Source organism: Dipodomys merriami, unplaced genomic scaffold (genome assembly GCF_024711535.1).
Source record: "Dipodomys merriami isolate MVZ:Mamm:240054 unplaced genomic scaffold, mDipMer1.0.p SCAF_3, whole genome shotgun sequence".
Classification (NCBI taxonomy): Eukaryota; Metazoa; Chordata; class Mammalia; order Rodentia; family Heteromyidae; genus Dipodomys; species Dipodomys merriami.
The window spans coordinates 73,101,115-73,120,950 of record NW_027204492.1 but is presented as its reverse complement, the minus strand read 5'-3'; the positions used below and the strand labels follow the sequence as shown (position 1 = coordinate 73,120,950).

The 19,836-nt window shown below is 42.3% G+C and overlaps 1 protein-coding gene across 5 annotated transcripts in view; it reads right to left on the bottom strand.

The window, feature by feature from the left end:
• The window catches only part of Taf1 (TATA-box binding protein associated factor 1), a 123,021-nt gene that overhangs the window by 98,190 nt on the left and 4,995 nt on the right, over positions 1-19,836 (bottom strand). For 4 of the 5 annotated variants that reach the window (XM_070040318.1, XM_070040315.1, XM_070040316.1 and 1 more), the window contains 12 exons: positions 18,942-19,183; positions 15,903-16,121; positions 15,266-15,484; positions 14,246-14,453; positions 9,341-9,517; positions 8,855-8,982; positions 8,655-8,762; positions 8,357-8,530; positions 7,760-7,933; positions 7,427-7,531; positions 1,901-2,101; positions 1,392-1,533 (listed from right to left, as the gene is read on the bottom strand). In XM_070040318.1, coding sequence (XP_069896419.1) covers positions 1,392-1,533; positions 1,901-2,101; positions 7,427-7,531; positions 7,760-7,933; positions 8,357-8,530; positions 8,655-8,762; positions 8,855-8,982; positions 9,341-9,517; positions 14,246-14,453; positions 15,266-15,484; positions 15,903-16,121; positions 18,942-19,183 — 2,097 coding nt within the window. The remainder of the gene's footprint in view (positions 1-1,391; positions 1,534-1,900; positions 2,102-7,426; positions 7,532-7,759; positions 7,934-8,356; positions 8,531-8,654; positions 8,763-8,854; positions 8,983-9,340; positions 9,518-14,245; positions 14,454-15,265; positions 15,485-15,902; positions 16,122-18,941; positions 19,184-19,836) is intronic. The other variant, XM_070040317.1, reaches the window with a different exon arrangement.

Here is a 19,836-nt window from a genome sequence, read left to right as displayed (position 1 = left end):
GTCAGGCGCCAGTGGCTCACACCTATGATACTAGCTACTCAGGAGGCTGAGCTCTGAGGATCATGACTCAAAGCTAGCCCGGGCAGGAAAGTTCCTGTGAGATTCTTATCTCCAATTAACCACTCAAAAACCAGAAGTGGTACTGTAGCCCAAGTGGTAGAACGCTAGCCTTGTGCACAAAGAATCTCAAGGGGGGGGGCTGGGAAGGTGGCTCAGTGGTAGAGCACTTGCCTTGCATGCCTGAGGCCCTGGGTTCGATTCCTCAGCACCATATAAGCAAAAGAAAAAAGCTGGAAGTGGTGCTGTGGCTCAAGTGGTAGAGCACTAGCCTTGAGCTGAAGAGCTGAGGGACAGTGCCCAGGCCCAGAGTTCAGGCCCCACAACCAGACCCAAAAAAAAAAAAAAAAAAAAAAAAAGAATCTCAAGGGGGGCTGGGAAGGTGGCTCAGTGGTAGAGCGCTTGCCTTGCATGCCTGAGGCCCTGGGTTCGATTCCTCAGCACCACATAAGCAAAAAGAAAAAAGCCGGAAGTGGCGCTGTGGCTCAAGTGGTAGAGCGCTAGCCTTGAGCTGAAGAGCTGAGGGACAGTACCCAGGCCCAGAGTTCAGGCCCCACGACCGGACCCAAAAAAAACAAAAAACAAAAAAACAAAGAATCTCAAGGATGGCACCCAAGTCTCTAAGTTCAAGCCCCACAACCAACAAAAAACAAAATTATATTAAGAAAACTAAAGAGCCTGCATTTCCACGGTTATAAGATTTGCTACCTTCTCCTGCATGCGCGTGTGTGCGCACATGTGTGCGTGCGTGCACACAAGTGCTAGGGCTTGCACTCAGGCCCTCATTTTTTTTGGTCAGTTGTGGGGCTTGAATTCTGGACCTGGGCACTGTCCCTCAGCACTTCAGCTCCAGGTGAGTGCTCTACCACTTGAGCCACAGTGCCACTTCCAGTTTTCTGGTGGTTTTATTGGAGATAAGTGTCTCACAGGGGCTTTCCTGCCCCGTCTGGCTTTGAACCATTATCTTCAGATCACAGCCTCCTGAGTAGCTGGTGTGAGCCACCAGCACCCTGCATAGGGCCTCACATACTTGTTTGTTTGTTTTTGGGGGGGGTCCGGTCATGGGCCTGAACTCTGGGCCTGGTCACTGTCCCTCAGCTCTTCAGCTCAAGGCTAGCGCTCTACCACTTGAGCCATAGCACCACTTCCGGCTTTTTTTTTTCTGGTTATGTGGTGCTGAGGAATTGAACCCAGGGCCTCATGCATGCAAAGCCACCTTCCCAGCCAATATTTCCTATTTTACTAGATACATGTTTATTGCTTAACTGAAAATCATTGTAAATCTTTGGAATTAGGAAAAAATTAGAAGATAAAAAAGTAGCCACACTGATAACCTGTGCGTTTGAAGTCAGCACAAAGCTTTAGCCTCTTTCTGATGCTGCTTTCTGAATGGGAAGGAAAGGCTTTTTTTATATCCTCCATTCGGATTCGCCGTGGCCGATCTTTACTCTTCCAAAAGAGGCGATAAATAAAAACCTGCCCAATAAAACAAATGTATGTTATCAGGTAAAGAGTAGAAGTTCTCATCAAGGCTCCTTTCTCCTGGTCAACTCTGATTAGGTCTCATCTTTCCTAACATTCCTTGGAACCCACACACACATTTTTCTTTGTTGGTCCTAGGGCTTGAACTCAGGGCCTAGGTACTGTCCCTGAGCTTCTTTTGCTCAAGGCTAGCATTCTACTTCTTGAGCCACAGTGCCACTTGCAGCTGTTTCTGTTTATGTGGTACTGAGGAATCAAACCCAGGGCTTTATTTATGCTAGGCAAGCACTCTACCACTGAGCTACATTCCAAGTCCCCTTCACACACACTTTTTATGTGCATCTTATTCCTCCATTCTTACCTGTAGAAAGTCTCGAATATGTGTATTGGCCCTTTTTGAGTTGGGCCCAGGAACTTCAAACAAGGGACACTGCTGGCCAACCACAAAAATATCCACCAGTTCCCGAATATAGTAACTCTGTCTTGTTCGAATGATCAAGAAGTCAGTTTCTGGCATCTTATGCAGATAAATTGGAGCACGAAAAAGGTTGTTCTCAAAAGCCTAACAAATAAAAACACAAAAATTATATTAATCTAGGAAATTAATAAAGTAATAAGGAAATCAAGCTTTTTTTTGTCGGTCATGGAGCTTGAACTCAGGGCCTGGGCATGTTCCTGAACACTTTTGCTCAAGGTTAGTACTCTACCACGCTGAGCTACAGCACCACTTCAGATTTTCTAGTGGTTAATTAGAGCTAAGAGTTTCATAGTAACTTTCCAGCTCTGGCTGGCTTTGAACTACGATCTTCAGATCTCAGCCTCCTGAGTAGCTAGGATTACAGTAGTGAGCCACCAGTGCCCAACTTGCTTTCTTACCTTCATTAGATTATCTAAGGTAGGGGGATATATGGCCCAAGAAATCATTTGGTACATGGTGGGACAGACACTCATGCTTCTTGTCTGTTTCTTGCTGACTGCCTGTATTGATAATTTTGGATGACCCATGAATGATGTTCTTTTTCTTTGTTGGCCAGTCCTGGGGCTTAAACAAAGGACCTGGGCACTGTACCTGAGCTTCTTTTGCTCAAGGCTAGCACTCTGCCACTTGAGCCACAGCATCACTTCTGGCTTTTTCTGTTTATGTGGTACTGAAGAATTGAACCAAGGACTTCATGCATGCTAGGCAAGCACTCTACCACTAAGCCACATTCCCAGCCCCCATGAATGATATTCTAAGTATCCAAAGGGCCCTTTCCAAAACAAAGAATTCCCACCCTTGATCTAAGGTCTATTCAATAAAATAAATAAGCACATAGAATACCAAGTAAGGTTAGATATTTTTACCCAATGTCTATTAAGAGTATCAACAAAAAAACTTTAAAAAATAAAAAAGTGAGACAGATGCTAATGGTTCATGCCTGTAATCCAAGTTACTCAGGAGGCGAAGATCCATAGGATCAAGGTTTAAAGTCAGCCTGGGCAGAAAAGTCCAGACCCTCGTGAGCCGGTGGCTCACACCTGTAATCCTAGCTACTCAGGAGGCTGAGATCTGAGGATAGCGGTTCAAAGCCAGCTCAAAGCCAGTCTGGGCATGAGGGCACAAAAGTCTGTGAGACTGTGATCTCCAATAAACTACCAGAAAACCTGAAGTGGCGCTGTGGCTCAAGTGGTAGAGTGCTAGCTTTGAGCTGAAGAGCGCAGGGACAGTGCCCAAGCCCAGAGTTCAAGCCCCACGACAGACAAAAATAAAATAAAATAAAAGCCATAGACGACAGAACAATAGCCAATATTATACTTAATGGGGGAAAAACTACAATCAATTCTCCTCAAATCAGGAACAAGGCAAGGATGCCCACTGTTTCCACTCCTCTTCAATATAGTCCTGGAACCCTTAGCCAGGGCAATAAGGCAAGAAAAAGACATTAAAGGGATCCGCATAGGGAAAGAAGTTAAACTATCCCTTTTTGCAGATGACCTTCATGATCCCAAAAACTCGATCCCCAAACTCTTAGAAATTTAATCATTTCAGCAAAGTAGCAGGATACAAAATCAACCCACAAAAATCAGTCACCTTCCTGTACACTGACAATGTACAAGCAGAGAGGGAAATAAAGGAAGCAATCCCATTCACAATAACCCCCTCCCCAAAAATACAATATTTAGGAATTAACCTAACCAAAGATGTAAAAGAACTATTTAACAAAAGCTATACAAACTTAAAGAAAGAAATTACAGAAGACACCAGTAAATGGAAAGACCTTCCATGCTCTTGGATAGGCAGACTTAATATAGTAAAAATGGCCATACTGCCAAAATTAATACACAAATTCAATGCAATTCCTATTAAAATCCCAATGACATACATTTCTGAAATACAGAAAACAGTCCAAAAATTCATATGGAACAACAAAAGACCTAGAATAGCCAAAATAATTCTAGGCAAAAAAGACAAAAAAAGGGATCGCGATGCCGGACTCTATTATAGAGCCATAATAACAAAGACAGCATGGTACTGGCACAAAAACAGATCCAAAGACCAATGGAATAGAAGATCCAGAAATAAAACCACATGCCTGGGAGCCAAAGACATACAGTGGAAGAAACACCGCCTCTTCAACTACTGGTGCTGGGAAAACTGGGAGGCCACATGCAGAAGACTAAAAGTGGACCCCAGACTATCACCATGCACCATCAACTCAAAATGGATTAAAGACCTTAATATCAAACCTGAATCTCTGAAACTACTGCAGGACAGAGTAAGAGAGACACTTGAACTTATAGGCACAGGTAGGAACTTCCTGAACAGAGTTCCAGGGTCACAAATTGGAGAGAGACTTGACAAATGGGATAAATAAAAATTCTGCACAGCTGAAGTTATAGCAACCAAGGTAGAAAGATAACCAACTAACTGGGAAAAAAATATTTACCAGCAATATATCAGACAAGGGGTTAATATCCAGTATATAAAGGGAACTCAAGAAACTAATCCCTCCCAAACCTAACAAACTAATTACTAAATGGGCAAGGGAACTAAAGAGAGACTTCTTAGAGAAGAGATAAAGACAACCCTGAGATACCACCTTATCCCAGTCAGAATGGCTCACATCCTCAAGTCAGCCAACGACAAATGCTGGAGGGGATGCGGAGAAAGAGGAACCCTATTACATTGCTGGTGGGAATGTACACTTATACAACCACTTTGGAAAGCAGTCTGGAGGGTCCTCAGAAAGCTAAATATTGACCTCCCTTATGACCCAGCCATACCACTCCTAGGCATCTATCTTGAAAAACAGGAACCAGGATACAAGGACACATGCACCTCCATATTTATTGCAGCACTGTTCACAATAGCCAGGATATGGAAACAACCCAGATGTCCCACCACAGATGAATGGATCCAAAAATTGTGGTATCTATACACAATGGAATATTATGCAGCCATCAGAAAGGACAAAATAATGGCATTTGCAGGTAAATGGATGGAGCTAGAAGAAATCATGTTGAGCTAGGTAAGCCAAGAGCAAAGAGACAGACGGCACATGGTTTCCCTGATAAGTGGATATTAAATCCAAAATGTAAGATGATTATGACAAAATTAACAAGACTTAAGAAACAAAGGACTTCCACTCATCTGGTCAAATCACTACTAAATAACCCCATGCTGCAGATCACATATATGGATTATATGTGCACACCAGAGGGAAACTAGGAGGAAGACACAGACCTAGAGGAAATCAGGAGAAAACACACAACAGTGGGAACCATCAGCTGCACTGGACATTGATCAAAATGAACTAAGCAACTCAATGGCAGTGATGGGAGGGAGGGAACAAGTAGGAAAGAGGGAACAGCTGATGCTATACAAAACAAAAAAAATGTACATATCACCCAATGTGGAAGAAATAACTATATTGCAAAGCTCATAGAACTCATAAATGTTATAGACCACAATAGACAATTTGCCCCATGAAAGTTAGAATGTGTTTGTGACTTTAACTAAGCATCACTATCCTACATACTGTAAAATTTGGGAAATTATGTAATCACTTAATCAGAATAAAGAATTTGAAAAAAAAGTGGGGGGGAACTAGCCTTGAAAAAAAGAAGCTTAGGGACAGTGCCCAGGCTCTGAGTTCAAGGCCCAGGACTAGAAAAAAAAATTTAAAAAGCACAAAACTGCTGGGTGCCAGTGGCTCATGCCTATAATCCTAGCTACTCAGGAGGCTGAGATCTGAGGATCGTGGTTCAAAGCCAGCTGGGGCAGGAAAGTCCGTGAAACTCTTATCTCCAATAAACCACCAGAAAAAAATGGAAGTGGCGCTTTATGTAGCTCAAGTGGTAAAGCACTTGCCTTGAGTTGAAGAGCTGAGGGACAGCGCTCAGGCCCAGAGTTCAAGCCCCAGAACTGACCCAAAAAAGCACAAAACTAAGCCAGGTGCTGGTGGCTCATATTTTTAATCCTAGCTACTAAAGAGGCTGAGATCTGAGGATCAAGGTTCGAAGCGAGCTTGGACATTAAAGTCCATGAGACTCTTATCTCCACTTAATCACCAGAAAACCAAAAGTAGCACTGTGACTCAAATGGTAGACGTTTGCATTGAGTTGAAGAGCTGAAGGACAATGCCCAGGCCCAGAGTTCAAGTCCCTCAACCAACAACAACAACAAAAAAAGGACTTTGGCTGGACACAGTGGTTCACATCTCTAATTCTAGATATGCAGGAGACAGAGCTCCAGACAATAATGGTTCAAGGTCAGTCTCAGATAAAATGCTTTAGGAGAATAAACAATAATAATGGTAGAATAAACTAACTACAACAAGATTAAAGGAAATGGCTACAAATGGCCAAGATAAATGGGAGAAAAAATAAAGTAGGGGTAGTGCTACAGATTTCCTCAAGCCATTTGTGGACCTCTGTATTTCCCCTTAAAGAAACACAAGGTGGCTCAGTGGTAGAGTGCTTGCCTTGCATGCATGAGGCCCTGGGTTCAATTCCTCAGCACCACATAAGCAGAAAAAGCCAGAAGTAGAGCTGTGGCTCAAGTGGTAGAGCGCTAGCCTTGAGCGGAAGAGCTGAGGGACAGTGCCCAGGCCCAGAGTTTAGGCCCCACGACCGGCCCCCCCTAAAAAAGATACACAAGCTGCCAGGTACCAGTGGCTCATGCCTGTAATCCTAGGTGAGGAGGCTGAAATCTGAGGATCCTGGCTCAAATCCAACCACACAGGGAAGTTCATGAGACTCTTATCTCCAATAAGCTACCAAAAAAGCCAGAAGTGGAGCTGTGGATCCAGTGGTATAACACTAGCCTTGAACACAGAAGTTTAGGGATAGTGTTCAGGTCCTGAGTTCAAGACCCAAGACCCAAAAAACAAAGATGCACAAGCTTCAACAGAGTGGCTCTCTATACCCATTCAAACAAAGAAGAAAAAGGAAACATTTCACTATGGTAGGAAAACACATTGATCACAACTAATTGTGAACAAATTTTTCCATTTATTTTGCAATGCTAGAAACAGAACTCAGGCCCTCACTCATAGCAGACAAGCCCTCTATTATCAAGCAACATCTCCAGTCACCAAAATATATCAATTTCACATGTAGAATTTAAAATATTCATAAACTATATTACATTATTAATCCAAGGTTGACTTCCTAAACCATCCAGATATTACTGAGCTTATCCCTATGTATTCAAAAATTGTATTTACCCTAATTATATAACATAACTAGAAACCAGTTTCAAGAAAAATAATTTTGCATTATGATTTCGTCCATATTTGATATATGAGTAGTATCTTAATCAGCTGAAGTTAGTTCTCTCTGTCAAAGTCAGTTTCTTTCTATCAATTTCCTTAGGAGAGAGTAAAAATAGAAAAGAATTCATTACCTGTAGTAATTGGCCAGGATGGAGAGAGCCCAGAAAAGGTGATGTATGGCAGTAAACAGTTTCCCCATATTTACAATCTGGAGCTCCAGGATCTTTTCCAGGTTTCTATGAGACAAACAGCAAACTCAGTTACTATAATCAACACATAAATATATACATATATATATATATATTTATATATATACACATATATATAATGTTCCATAAACATGGCATTCGTTAACATTAAGATAAAAATATATAAACTATATAAAGATAAAATACATGTTCATAGATTATTGTTAAATATCTTCAGCTATATTAACAACAAAAATTTTTTTAGCACAGACTCACTCGTTTGTAATAGTTTTTTATCTTGGTCGCCATGCCAACTTGCATCATTAAGGGCCCATTTTCCTCACTGTATTCTGCAAGAATAAGGTCTCCATCTTTGCCTGTAAGGTCCTGAGGTGTGCGCATAAAAAACATTTCTCCACCACCCGAAGCTTGTCTCTCTTGTTCTCTCATCTGTGAAAGACAAAGAAAACACAGTCTAGTTCCTGACAGGACAATATACACACTGATGACAATCTAATTCAAGTATCAAAAATACTTTATCTTATTTTTGAATTTCACTGTGAAAATTTTCTAACTTTAGTAAAGCTGAAAATATGAATACCTATTATCCTTCTATCTAGAGATTTTTTCCCAAATTTATCTATAATTATCTTTCTATAGGTTTTAGTTGAACATTTTTAAAAGTTGCAGTCATTATGACACATTACCTTTAAGGTATTTTTATATGCATGTTCTAATAAAGACACTCTCCTAAATAACCAAAACAGCATTCTATCACATGAGAAAATAATTTTCTAAAACAAGTTAATACCCAGAATTATTTCCTCTATAACATTTTTTGTAACAATATTTCTATCCATGGGTCAACCATACCTTGGCTTTCTTTTTGATGTGCTTTAGTAAAGGCTGAACTGCATGGGGGCCTGGCTGAGATAGTGCCCCAAAGGAATACTTTTTCAGTGGTGGACGATGGAACTGTCGGAGTTTGATGGGTCCCATGTGAGTAGGAAAGAAGGGCTGACGTAATTCCACAGCAGGAATTGAATGCTAAAAGAGGTCATAGAAGATTCAGAATATGAATGAATCATTCCAGGTGAGATTTCCCCATGTTTTACATCAGAGCAAAGCAGCAGGTTCCCCATTACCACAACAGAAAAAATGGAATTTGTACCTGGATAATATTCCCTCCAAAAGTCCCTCGAAGGCCTTGTTGTTTGGGGTAGTAATACTCATCATTTGAGAGATTCCATGGATCTTTTACTTCTGGTTGAGACATGTTCTAATGATAAATCATCAAACAAACCTCAGTCAGACTACCTTCCTCATTGTCTTTGTTCTTATAAACACCAAGTCCCTTTTGTCCTCACATACCTGTTGTGGTTCCTCCTTAATAACTCCGGTTTTCCCCAAAAGAATTCGACTCTTCTTCAGAGATGATTCTTTCTTACTTTCTTTGGAGGGAGAATTAGAAGTGGCTTCTTCCTTCTCATCAGGAATTTCTGAGAATGAAATATAAAAGACTCTGGAATTGGATTCCTGAATATCTACATTTTTTCACTGGCATTTTTCCAGTTCTTAACTAGATCTCACACCCAGAACACTTCTAGTCCATAATTCAAGGTGATAAAAGTATGTGCTTGACATGCTAAAGGTGCTACTTTCAATATTCCTACATGAGTTTTCTTTGAGAATAGAAATACTGGAAAATGACATCAACAACCCTGCTCTCTCAAAGTGTTAATGAGTAGTTTCTAATTTTGACCTTTTCCAACTTTTGTGATTTCTTCTTGCTCTTTGACTTCATCAGCAGACCTTTCAAAGATGGACAAAGAACACTGGCCTCTGCCAGTGACATACCTAAAATAAGATTCTCATCATTGGGATCAAGAGTCAAAACAGGAGGTTCCAACAAGCAGGGCATAGCTTGAGCATCCCAAATGATATTATCTTCCCAGCGTCCATATACCAAATCCTCATTGTCAATGGGAAAAATGGAATACCAAGGTTTGTCATCATCCAAAGTAGCTGTAAAACCTAGACAAAACAAAGTAAAAAGTACTAAAAAGAGGAGAAAGAAATAGAAAAAACATTTATGCCCCTTACAATCATAACTCTAGCAACCACCAGATACAATATAATTGTTTTTTAAAAAAATGTTTCAGAGGCTAGGAATGCAGCTTAGTAGTAGAGTGCTTGCCTAGCATGCATGAAGCCCTAGGTTCAATTCTTCAGTACGACATAAACAGAAAAGGCTGGAAGTAGTGCTGTGGTTCAAGTGGTAGAGAGCTACCCCTGAGCAAGAGAAGCTCAGGGGCAGTGCCCAATCCCGAGTTCAAGCCCCAGGACTGGAAAAAAATGTTTCAGATATGGGCTGAAGTTTCAGGCATGGCTCAAATGGAGGGGCACCTATCTAGCAAGAACAAAGCCCTATGTTTAACCTCCAATGTTGATTTTTTAAAAACTCAATAAAGAGTAGCTACTAATATTTTTATTTCAGCTTCTGCCTGTCTTCCCCTAATCCTGGGAGGCTGAGATGGCGTACTTGCTACCATGGGCAATACCCACTTGCATAACAGTGAATGCAAATGCAAGTATCACATGTACACATAAAAGAAGTTGTAAGCCAAGCACTGGTGGGTGGCTCATGCCTATAATCCTAGCTTCTTAGGAGGCTGAGCACTTTAGATCATGGTTCAAAGCCAGCCTAGGCAGAGAAGTCTGTGAAACTTATCCCCAATTAACCATCAAAAATAATCCAGAAGTAAAGGTGTGGCACAGTGTCAGCCTTGAGTGAAAAAGCCAAATGCCAGGCACGGTGGCTCACGCCTGTAATCCTAGCTACTCCAGAGGCTGAGATCTGAGGATCATGGTTCAAAGCCAGCCCAGGCAGGAAAGTCTGTGAGACTCTCATCTCCAATAAAACACTAGAAAACCAGAAGTGGCGCTGTCACTCAAGTGGTAGAGCACTCGCCTTGAGCTGAAGAGCTGAGGGACAGTGCCCAGGCCCAGAGTTCAAGCCCCACAACTGACCCCCCCCCAAAAAAAAACCAGAAAAGAAAAAAAAAAAGCCAAGCAAGAAAACTAAGGTCCTAACTTCAAGACACAGTTTGGCACATGCACATATGTGCACATGCATGCACGCACACATACACATATACACACACTATAATAGACAATTTTAGCAGGCATTTTGAAAGCTAGACATTTTGAGACATTCTGCCCGCAATACTGAAAGTTTATCATCCCAGCACTTAGGATGCTGCAATAAAAGGACAAAGAGTTCAAGGCATAATAAAATTCTGTTTCCAAAGAAAATTTAGACACCTTGAGTTTTTTTCTAAGTCAAAATTACAGAAGCAATGTGGGTAAACTGAAAAAAATTGTGAGGAATGCTGATATATATAATTTTTAAAAAGAAGCTGTCTGTAATATAACCTTACAAACTGAAAATATCCATTGTAAATTCTTAATATACTATCTCTTATGCAGTTTTCTATTTATAGAGCCAGCTCTTTTCCATTTTTACTGTCTTTTTTTTTTTTTTTGGTCGGCCGTGGGGCTTGAACTCTGGGCCTGGGCGCTGTCCCTCAGCTCTTCAGCTCAAGGCGAGCGCACTACCACTTGAGCTACAGCGCCACTTCCGGTTTTCTGGTGGTTTATTGGAGATAGGAGTCTCACGGTCTCTCCTGCCCGGGCTGGCTTTGAACCGCGATCCTCAGATCTCAGCCTCCTGAGTAGCTAGGATTACAGGCGTGAGCCACCGGCGCCCGGCTTGTCATTTTGTTTTTAATTTCATTTAGAAATCCTAGCATTGAGCTGGGAAGGTGGTTCAGTGGTAGAGCGCTTGCCTTGCATGCATGAGGCCCTGGGTTCGATTCCTCAGCACCAGATAAGTAGAAAAAATAAAGCCAGAAGTGGCGCTGTGGCTCAAGTGGTTGAGTGCTAGCCTTGAGCTGAAAAGCTGAGGGACAGTGCCCAGGCCCAGAGTTCAGGCCCCATGACCAGACCAAAAAAGAGAGAAAGAAAGAGAGAAAGAAAGAGAGAAAGAAAGAAAGAAAGAGAGAAAGAGAGAAAGAGAGAAAGAAAAAGAGAGAGAAAGAAAGAGAGAAAGAGAGAGAGAGAGAAAGAAAGAAAGAAAGAAAGAAAGAAAGAAAGAAAGAAAGAAAGAAAGAAAGAAAGAAAGAAAAAGAAATCCTAGCATTGGGCTGGTAATGTGGCTTAGTGTAGAGTTGCTTGCCTAGCATGCATAATGCCCCAGGTTCAATTCCTCAGTACTACATAAACAGAAAAAGCTGTAAGTGGCACTGTGGCTCAAGTGGTAGAGTGGCTAGCCTTGAGCAAAAAGAAGTGCAGGGACAGTGCCCAGGCCCTGAGTTCAAGCCCAGGACTGGCCAAAAAGAAAAAGAAAAAAAGAAACTCTAGCATCCCTGTGGGTTTTTTTCCCATTTTTATGAGACATCAAATATGCTTTTTGTTTCATATCTTCTATTCTGCTAATTTTATATGCTTCCTATGTCATTAGACATTTTGGTAAGAACTTTGAAAATAACATAGAAAAGTATCTAAGTGGAAAAGACAGTATAGCTGGGCACTGATAGCTCATACCTGTAATCCTAGCTACTCAGGAGGCTGAGATATGAGGACTACAGTTCAAAGCCAGACCAGGCAGGAAAGTCCGTGAGACTCATATCTTTAATTAGCCACCAGAAAACTGGAAGTGATATTGTGGTTCAATTGTAGAATGCTAGCTAGCCTTGAGCAAAATAGCTCAGGGAGAATGGCCAGGTCCTGAATTCAAGCCCCATGACTGACAAAAAAAAAAAATGACACTAATATAACATTGCATATAAAAATGAACTAGGAGGGCTGGGAAGGTGGCTCAGTGGTAGAGCGCTTGCCTTACATGCATGAAGCCCTGGATTCGATTCCCCAGCGCCACATAAGCAAAAAGAAAAAAGCCGGAAGTGGCACTGTAGCTCAAGTGGTAGAGCGCTAGCCTTGAGCTGAAGAGCTGAGGGACAGCGTCCAGGCCCAGAGTTCAGGCCCCACGACCGAACCCAAAAAAAAAAAAAAAAAAGAAAGATAAAAAAATGAACTAGGGGGCCAGGCGCCGGTTGGCTCATGCCTGTAATCCTAGCTACTCAGGAGGCTCGTGGTTCAAAGCCAGCCAAGACAGGAAAGTCCTTGAGACTTTTTTTGGGGGTGGGGGGAGGCGTTGGTCGTGGGGCCTGAACTCTGGGCCTGAGTGCTGTCCCTCAGCTCTTCAGCTCAATGCTAGCACTCTACCACTTGAGCCACAGTGCCACTTCTGGCTTTTTTTTTCTGCTTATGTGCTGCTGAGGAATCAAACCCAGGGCCTCATGCATGCAAGACATGCACTCTACCACTGAGCCACCTTCCCAGCCCATACTTTTTTTTTTTAAGCTAACTTCTTTTAACTTAAGGAGAAGAAAAGTAAATTTTATTTTATTTTTGAGGTGTCCGGTCATGGGCCTAAACTCTGGGCCTGGGCGCTGTCCCTCAGCTCTTCAGCTCAAGGCTAGCGCTCTACCACTTGAGGCACAGCACCACTTCCGGATTTTTTCTTTTTGCTTATGTGGTGCTGAGGAATCGAACCCAGGGCCTCAGGCATGCAAGGCAAGCGCTCTACCACTGAGCCACCTTCCCAGCCCATGAAAAGTAAATTTTAGAATTACAAAGATGAAGGTGCTTTGGAAACAAAAATATGCCAGGAAGATGAGTATTGTTATAGTTCAGACATCATTAACTTCAACATGGCTTTCAACTGAGATCTGAGGATTGGGATTCAAAGCTAGCCTGGGTAGGAAAGCCAGTGAGATTTTTGTCTCCAATGAACCACCAGAAAGCCAGAAGTAGAGCTATGGCTCTAGTGGTAGAATAGTAGCCTTTAGCAAAGAAGCTCAGGGAAAGCATTCACACGTTGAGTTCAAACTCCAGGACCAAACACAAAAAAGGCTTTTACATTTTTTTTTTTTTGGGTCCGGTCGTGGGGCCTGAACTCTGGGCCTGGGCGCTGTCCCTCAGCTCTTCAGCTCAAGGCTAGCGCTCTACCACTTGAGCCACAGCGCCACTTCGGCTTTTTCTTTTTGCTTATGTGGTGCTGAGGAATCTAACCCAGGGCCTTGAGCATGCAAGGCAAGTGCTCTACCACTGAGCCACCTTCCAGCCCAAGGCTTTTACGTTTTAAGAAGCCAGGACCCATCCTAACTATTAAGAGGGGAAAAGATTATATACTAAGAATCAGAGTTCAGATCCCAAGATACTTCACTATCTCTACACGCCAAAAGATCACAGCTAAAATTATTTAGTATATGGGGCTGGGATGTAGCTCAGTGGCAAAGCACTTGCCTAGCAAGTGCAATGTCCTGGGTTCGATCTCCAGTACCAAAAAAGAAAAGACAAAAAAAAATACAGTTAAAAAAATTATTTAATATAACTGAGATAAAAAGTGGTATGCTAAAGCTGGGCACCCAGTGGCTCACGCCTGTAATCCTAGCTACTCAGGAGGCTGAGATCTGAGGATCGTGGTTGAAAGCCAGCCAGGGCAGGAAAGTCAGTGAGACTCTTATCTCCAATAAACCACTAGAAAACCGGAAGTGACACTGTGGCTCAAGCAGTAGAGCGCTTGCCTTGAGCTGAAGAGCACAGGGACAGTGCCCAAGCCCAGAGTTCGGGCCCCACGATCGACCAAAAAAAAAAAAAAAAAGTAGTATGCTAGACATAAATGGCACAAGAACATACCTTGCTGAACATTGTAAGCCATGGCATTTCTAGTCATACTGGAAGGAAGCCATCCTGCCAAGCTTGCCCGCTGAGGTTTTGTCTCTTTATGTTTGACATCCTCCCCATCCCAGATGATATCATCTTCCCAATGCAGTTGAGTCACCATCAAAAAATTTTCATCAGCCAGAAGATCAATTCCATTGCTTTCTTCAAGCTTTTTTAAATCCTAAAGAACAACAAATCCTTCATGGGTCACTAGCCAAAGTCCCGACATAAATCCCTAATCAGATTCATGAAACATTATCTAATGTATTATTTTAGGGCTGAGAATGTAGGGACCAGCATTGGTGAGGGCTTGAGTTTGATCCCTAACACTGAAAAAAGAAACACAAAAACTTTGGGCTGCAGGCCTTACTCAGGGGGTAAGAGTACCTACCTAGAAAAAGCGCAAGGAGGGCTCGGAAGGTGGCTTATGACCGACAAAAAAAAAAAAAGAAAAGAAAAGAAAAGAAAAGAAAAGCAAAAGGACCTAAATTCAAGCCCTAACATGGCCCATCAACCAAAAAGTGGTGCTTGTGAGAACTAACTGATAAGGGAATATTAGCTGCCTCTTCTTTTCCTAGTATAAAACAGCACTCAATTGATAAACAAGATCCTTATAGGATCAAGGTGATTTACTGTACTGTACTAAGCAAAGGCTTAAACACCTAAATTTCGTATCAAAGCAACCTGACCTAGGATTTTTATAACTGAAAACATTAATAAAAATGTCAGTGCTGGGCTGGGAAGGTGGCTCAGTGGTAGAGAGCTTGCCTTGCATGCCTGAGGCCCTGGGTTCGATTCCTCAGCACCACATAAGCAAAAACAAAAAAAGCCGGAGGTGGCGCTGTGGCTCAAGTGGTAGAGTGCTAGCCTTGAGCTGAAGAGCTGAGGGACAGTGCCCTGGCCCAGAGTTCAGGCTCCATGACTGGACCCAAAAAAAAAAATGTCAGTGCTGTGAACACATAGAATCCCTTCTTATATATCAAAGCTGCTTACCTCCATCATCCTGCATTTTATCACAGGTTCATGCTCATTCTTTCTCAGTTTGAAGCCATAATCAAACCCACTGCCATCTTCAGGGACACCCAGCATGTCATACCACAGTCGAGCAGGCCCATAACGCCACTCAGCCACTCTTGGTTTTGTATCCATCACTTTATCTGTATCTCCAGTTAACTGGGAAAACTTCGACTCAACAGGGGCCATCATTGTGATCTGTAGCAAAGAAGTAGAATGAGAAATATTTCCATATCCCAGATGTCCTATGGTTATAAGAAATTAACAATTTAACAACTGGAGTGTGAATTAGATGGGACACTAGGATGATTCTTGAACAAGAATCTTCACCTGGGGTTACGATGTAAAAAATGCAGAAATATTAAAGCACATTTATCATTTACATGTAGTGGTGAATCAATTACTATTTAGTAGTGTACCAATATCTGCACCACCCTCATGCCTCACTTCAATTCCCTATCAAATACTTGTCAATTACAATGAGAAAGGGAAAGATACTGGATTTAACTCAGAATTACTCAATAATTAGCATAGAACTCTGCCTGTAAGGTGTTATTTTCAACTCTATGTTTTCCTCTTGTAGGCTTTATAATCCAACGTCTGTGTTTTTGCTTACTTCATCATCAGAAAGACACTGCTCTGGAGGTGGTGGTGGAGCATAGTCATAGTTCCACAAAGATTTCTGGCTCATTTCTACTTCTACTGAGGACTCCACCTCAGGGATCTGCTCTTCCTGTATCAGTTCACGGTGCTTCTTCTTTCTCTTTCTCCGAGCACTCCGCCAAACAGATGGAATATTTTTCCCTGGTCCAAAAAGACGTAAGAAGCGTAATACCTAGAACACAGGACACATTACTATGCTAGTAATCAATGTTGGATATGAATATAGTCTCATTCAGGTCTGAAATTCTCTAATAGGATCTAGTCAATTGTAAGGGGAGGAATCAAGTATTCAGATTTATAACAGTTACCATGGCCAGGCACCAGTGGCTCACACTATAATACTAGCTACTAAGAAGGCTGAGATCTGAGGATCACAGTTCAAACCCAGCCCAGGCAGGAAAGTCTGTGAGACTCTTATCTATAATAAAACACCAGAAAACCAGAAGTGGTGCTGTGGCTCAAGTAGTAGAGTGCTAGCCTTGAGCTGAAGAACTGAGGGACAGTGCCAAGGCCCAGAGTTCAAGCCCCATGACGGACAAAAAAAAAAAAAAAATACCATGGAAGTGAGCAAACTTTAGTAATTTGAACTGTTTTTTAAGTTTTTTATTTTGTTTTTTTTTTTTTGGAGGGGGGACCGTGGGGCCTGAACTCTGGGCCTAGGTGCTGTCCCTCAACTCTTCAGCTCAAGGCTAGCGTTCTACCACTTGAGCCACAGCGCTACTTCCGGCTTTTTTCTTTTTGCTTATGTGGTGCTGAGGAATCGAACCCAGGGCCTCATGTACGCGAGGCAAGCACTGTACCACTGAGTCAACTCCCAGCCCCCTTATGTAGTTTTTATTAAAAACTTAAAAAACAGGGCTGGGAAGGTGGCTCAGTGGTAGAGCACTTGCCTTGCATGCATGAGGCCCTGAGTTCGATTCCTCAGCACTACATAAACAGAAAAAGCCAGAAATGGCACTGTGGCTCAAGTGGTAGGGCGCTAGCCTTGAGCCTTGAGCTGAGGGACAGCACTCAGGCCCAGAGTTCAGCCCACACAACTGACAAAAAAAAACCCCAAAACTACATAAGGTTGGGTGCTGGTAGCTAATACCATAATACTAGTTACTCAGGCTGAGATATGAGGATCAAGGTTCAAAGCCAACACAAGCAAGAAACTCTGTGAGACTCTTATCTTCAATTAAGCAGCAAAAAAAACCTGAAAGTACAGCTATAGCTCGAGTGGTAGAGCACTAGGTTTTTTTTCCAGTCATAGAGCTTGAACTCTGGGCCTGGGCGCTGTCCCTCAGGTCTTCAGTTCAAGGCTAGTACTCTACCACTTGAGCCACAGTGCCTCTTACCGTTTCTGGTGGTTAATTGGAGATAAGAGTCTTACGGATCCAGGGCACTGGTAGCTCACACCTGTCGTCCTAGGCTACTCAGGAGGCTGAGATCTGAGGATCACAGGTCAAAGCCAACCCAGGGCAGGAAAGATGATGAGACTCTTATCTCCAATAAACCACCAGAAAACCTTAAGTGGTGCTGTGACTCAAAGTGGTAGAGCTCTAGACTTGAGTAAAAAAAGCTCAGAGACAGCACCCAGGCACTGAATTCAAGCCCCATAACTGACCAAAAAACAAACAAACTAATATCACATTAAAAACTTTTCTCCCCACGATCAGGGTTTGAACTAAGGGTACTAATACTCACTTGGCTCTCAGCACACAGCTGGCATTCTACCAGTAAAGCCATACCTCTAGCTCAGCATTTTTGCCAGTTATTTTGAAGATGGAAATATTGTAAGCTGTTTTTTGTTTTTTGGTTTTTTTGCTCACCTAGCCTCAAATCATGATTCTCTGGATTTCAGCTGTGAGCAGCTAGGAACATAGACATGAGCACTGGCACACAGCTTCATTAAGAGTTTTTAGAAGCCAGGCATCAGTGGTTCAAGACTGCAATCCTAACAACTCAGGAGGCTGAGATCTGAGTATCACAGTTCAAAGCCAACCCAGGAAGGGAAGTCCATGAGCCTCTTATCTCCAATTAACCACCAGAAAACGAAGTGGTACTGTGGCTCAAGTGGTATGACTGATTAAAAAGAGTTCTTAAAGTGGCACTATAGCTCAAGGGGTAGAGCGCTCACCTTGAGCTGAAGAGCTGAGGGACAGCACCTAGGACCAGAGTTCAAGCCCCACGACTGACAAAATAAATAAATAAATAAAATAATAAAACAAAGAGAGTTCTTGGGCTGGGCAGGTGGCTCAGTGGTAGAGTGCTTGTCTTGCATGCATGAGGCCTTGGGTTCGATTGATCCCTCAGCACCACATAAGCAGAAAAAGTGGGAAGTGGTGCGATGGCTCAAGCGGTAGAGCACTAGCCATGAGCTGAAGAGCTGAGGGACAGCACCCAAGCCCAGAGTTCAGGCCCACGACTGACAAAAAAAAAAAGAGTTTTTAGATAGGGGCTGGGATTGTAGCTTAGTGGCAGAATGTTTACCTAGCATTCATGAAACCCTAGGTTCAATTACTCAGTACCACATATAAAGAAAAAGCCAGAAGTGGTGCTATGGTTCAAGTAGCAGAGTACTCACCTTGAGCTGAAGAGCTCAGGGACAGTGCCCAGGCCCTGAGTTCAAGCCACAGGACTGGCCAAAATAAAAAGGTTTTAAATAGGCAAGTAAATGTCAGTAAATAAGGAAATCATCAGATATCATTTATTCTGCATTCAGCGTCATAACACCATGATACAATTAACTATAAGAGGTCAGTAATTTAAAATTTGGGTATTCTCCTTAGAAGGTATCTTTCCAGGGCTGGGAATGTGGCTTAGTGTCAGAGTGCTTGCTTACTATGCATGAAGCCCTGGGTTCAATTCCTCAGTACCACATAAACAGAAAAGGTCGGAAGTGGCACTGTGGTTCAAGTGGTATAGTGCTACCCTTGAGTAAAAGAAGCTCAGTGACAGTGCCCAGGCCCTGAGTTCAAGCCCCAGGACTGGCAAAAAAAAAAGAAAGTACCTTTCCAGGCCGAAATTCAGGAAAAAGTTCTGTGACACTTGGCAACAGCTTTGTGGCATCATGCTGCATAATCCCCGCCAATGGTAGAGTCAGCTTTCCATCCTCACATTCTGCCTGTGCTACTTCTTGAGGTCCCATCTCAGATTCTGAGTCAGAGGAACTACTGAAGTCCACTTTCTCTGAGGCCAAAGAGGAAGGGGCAATGATGGAGGGCAAGATGATGCCTTCTCCATCTTCAGACACTGCAATAAGGAAGAGAAATTCCTGTGGCATGTAACTGTAAGTATATTTCCTCCATGTCAGCCATTGAATACTCTAGGCTATATGTACAGCTTACTGGCAGGGGATATAGTCCCAAGCACCCAGATTACTAATATGCAACCCAGAAAACTTATCCAATTCATTATTTCACATCATCTCCAACCCACCTTTTACCTGGTACCCTAGGGTTGTGATAAGAGAAAACAAACACTATTACTACATTTACTACTTTCCATAATTGACAAATAGTGTGTCCATTGTTGTGACCAACAGCAAAATTATAGAATACTTGGTATCAGTCAGACCTTATCATGTCCAGTTCAAGGATCACAAACATTTTGGAGAATTAAGCCCACAGGATAACAGTAAGCTTATTTAGCATAAAACAAGATCTACATACAAGGTTTATAGTGATATTTACCCTGAAGACCAAAAAAGGAAATAATTCAAAACTCTAAAAGGAGTAATTTAGGTTAACCTAAGCCTCAAAATACAGGAGACCAAAGAACTGTTCCTCAATATTCTGGCCTATAAGAGGGTTATTACTGGTATAGGGATAAGAACAGTGAGATGATCACTGATAACCACCCTTTGAAATTTCTGAATATGCAGATTTTATATGTGTATATATATA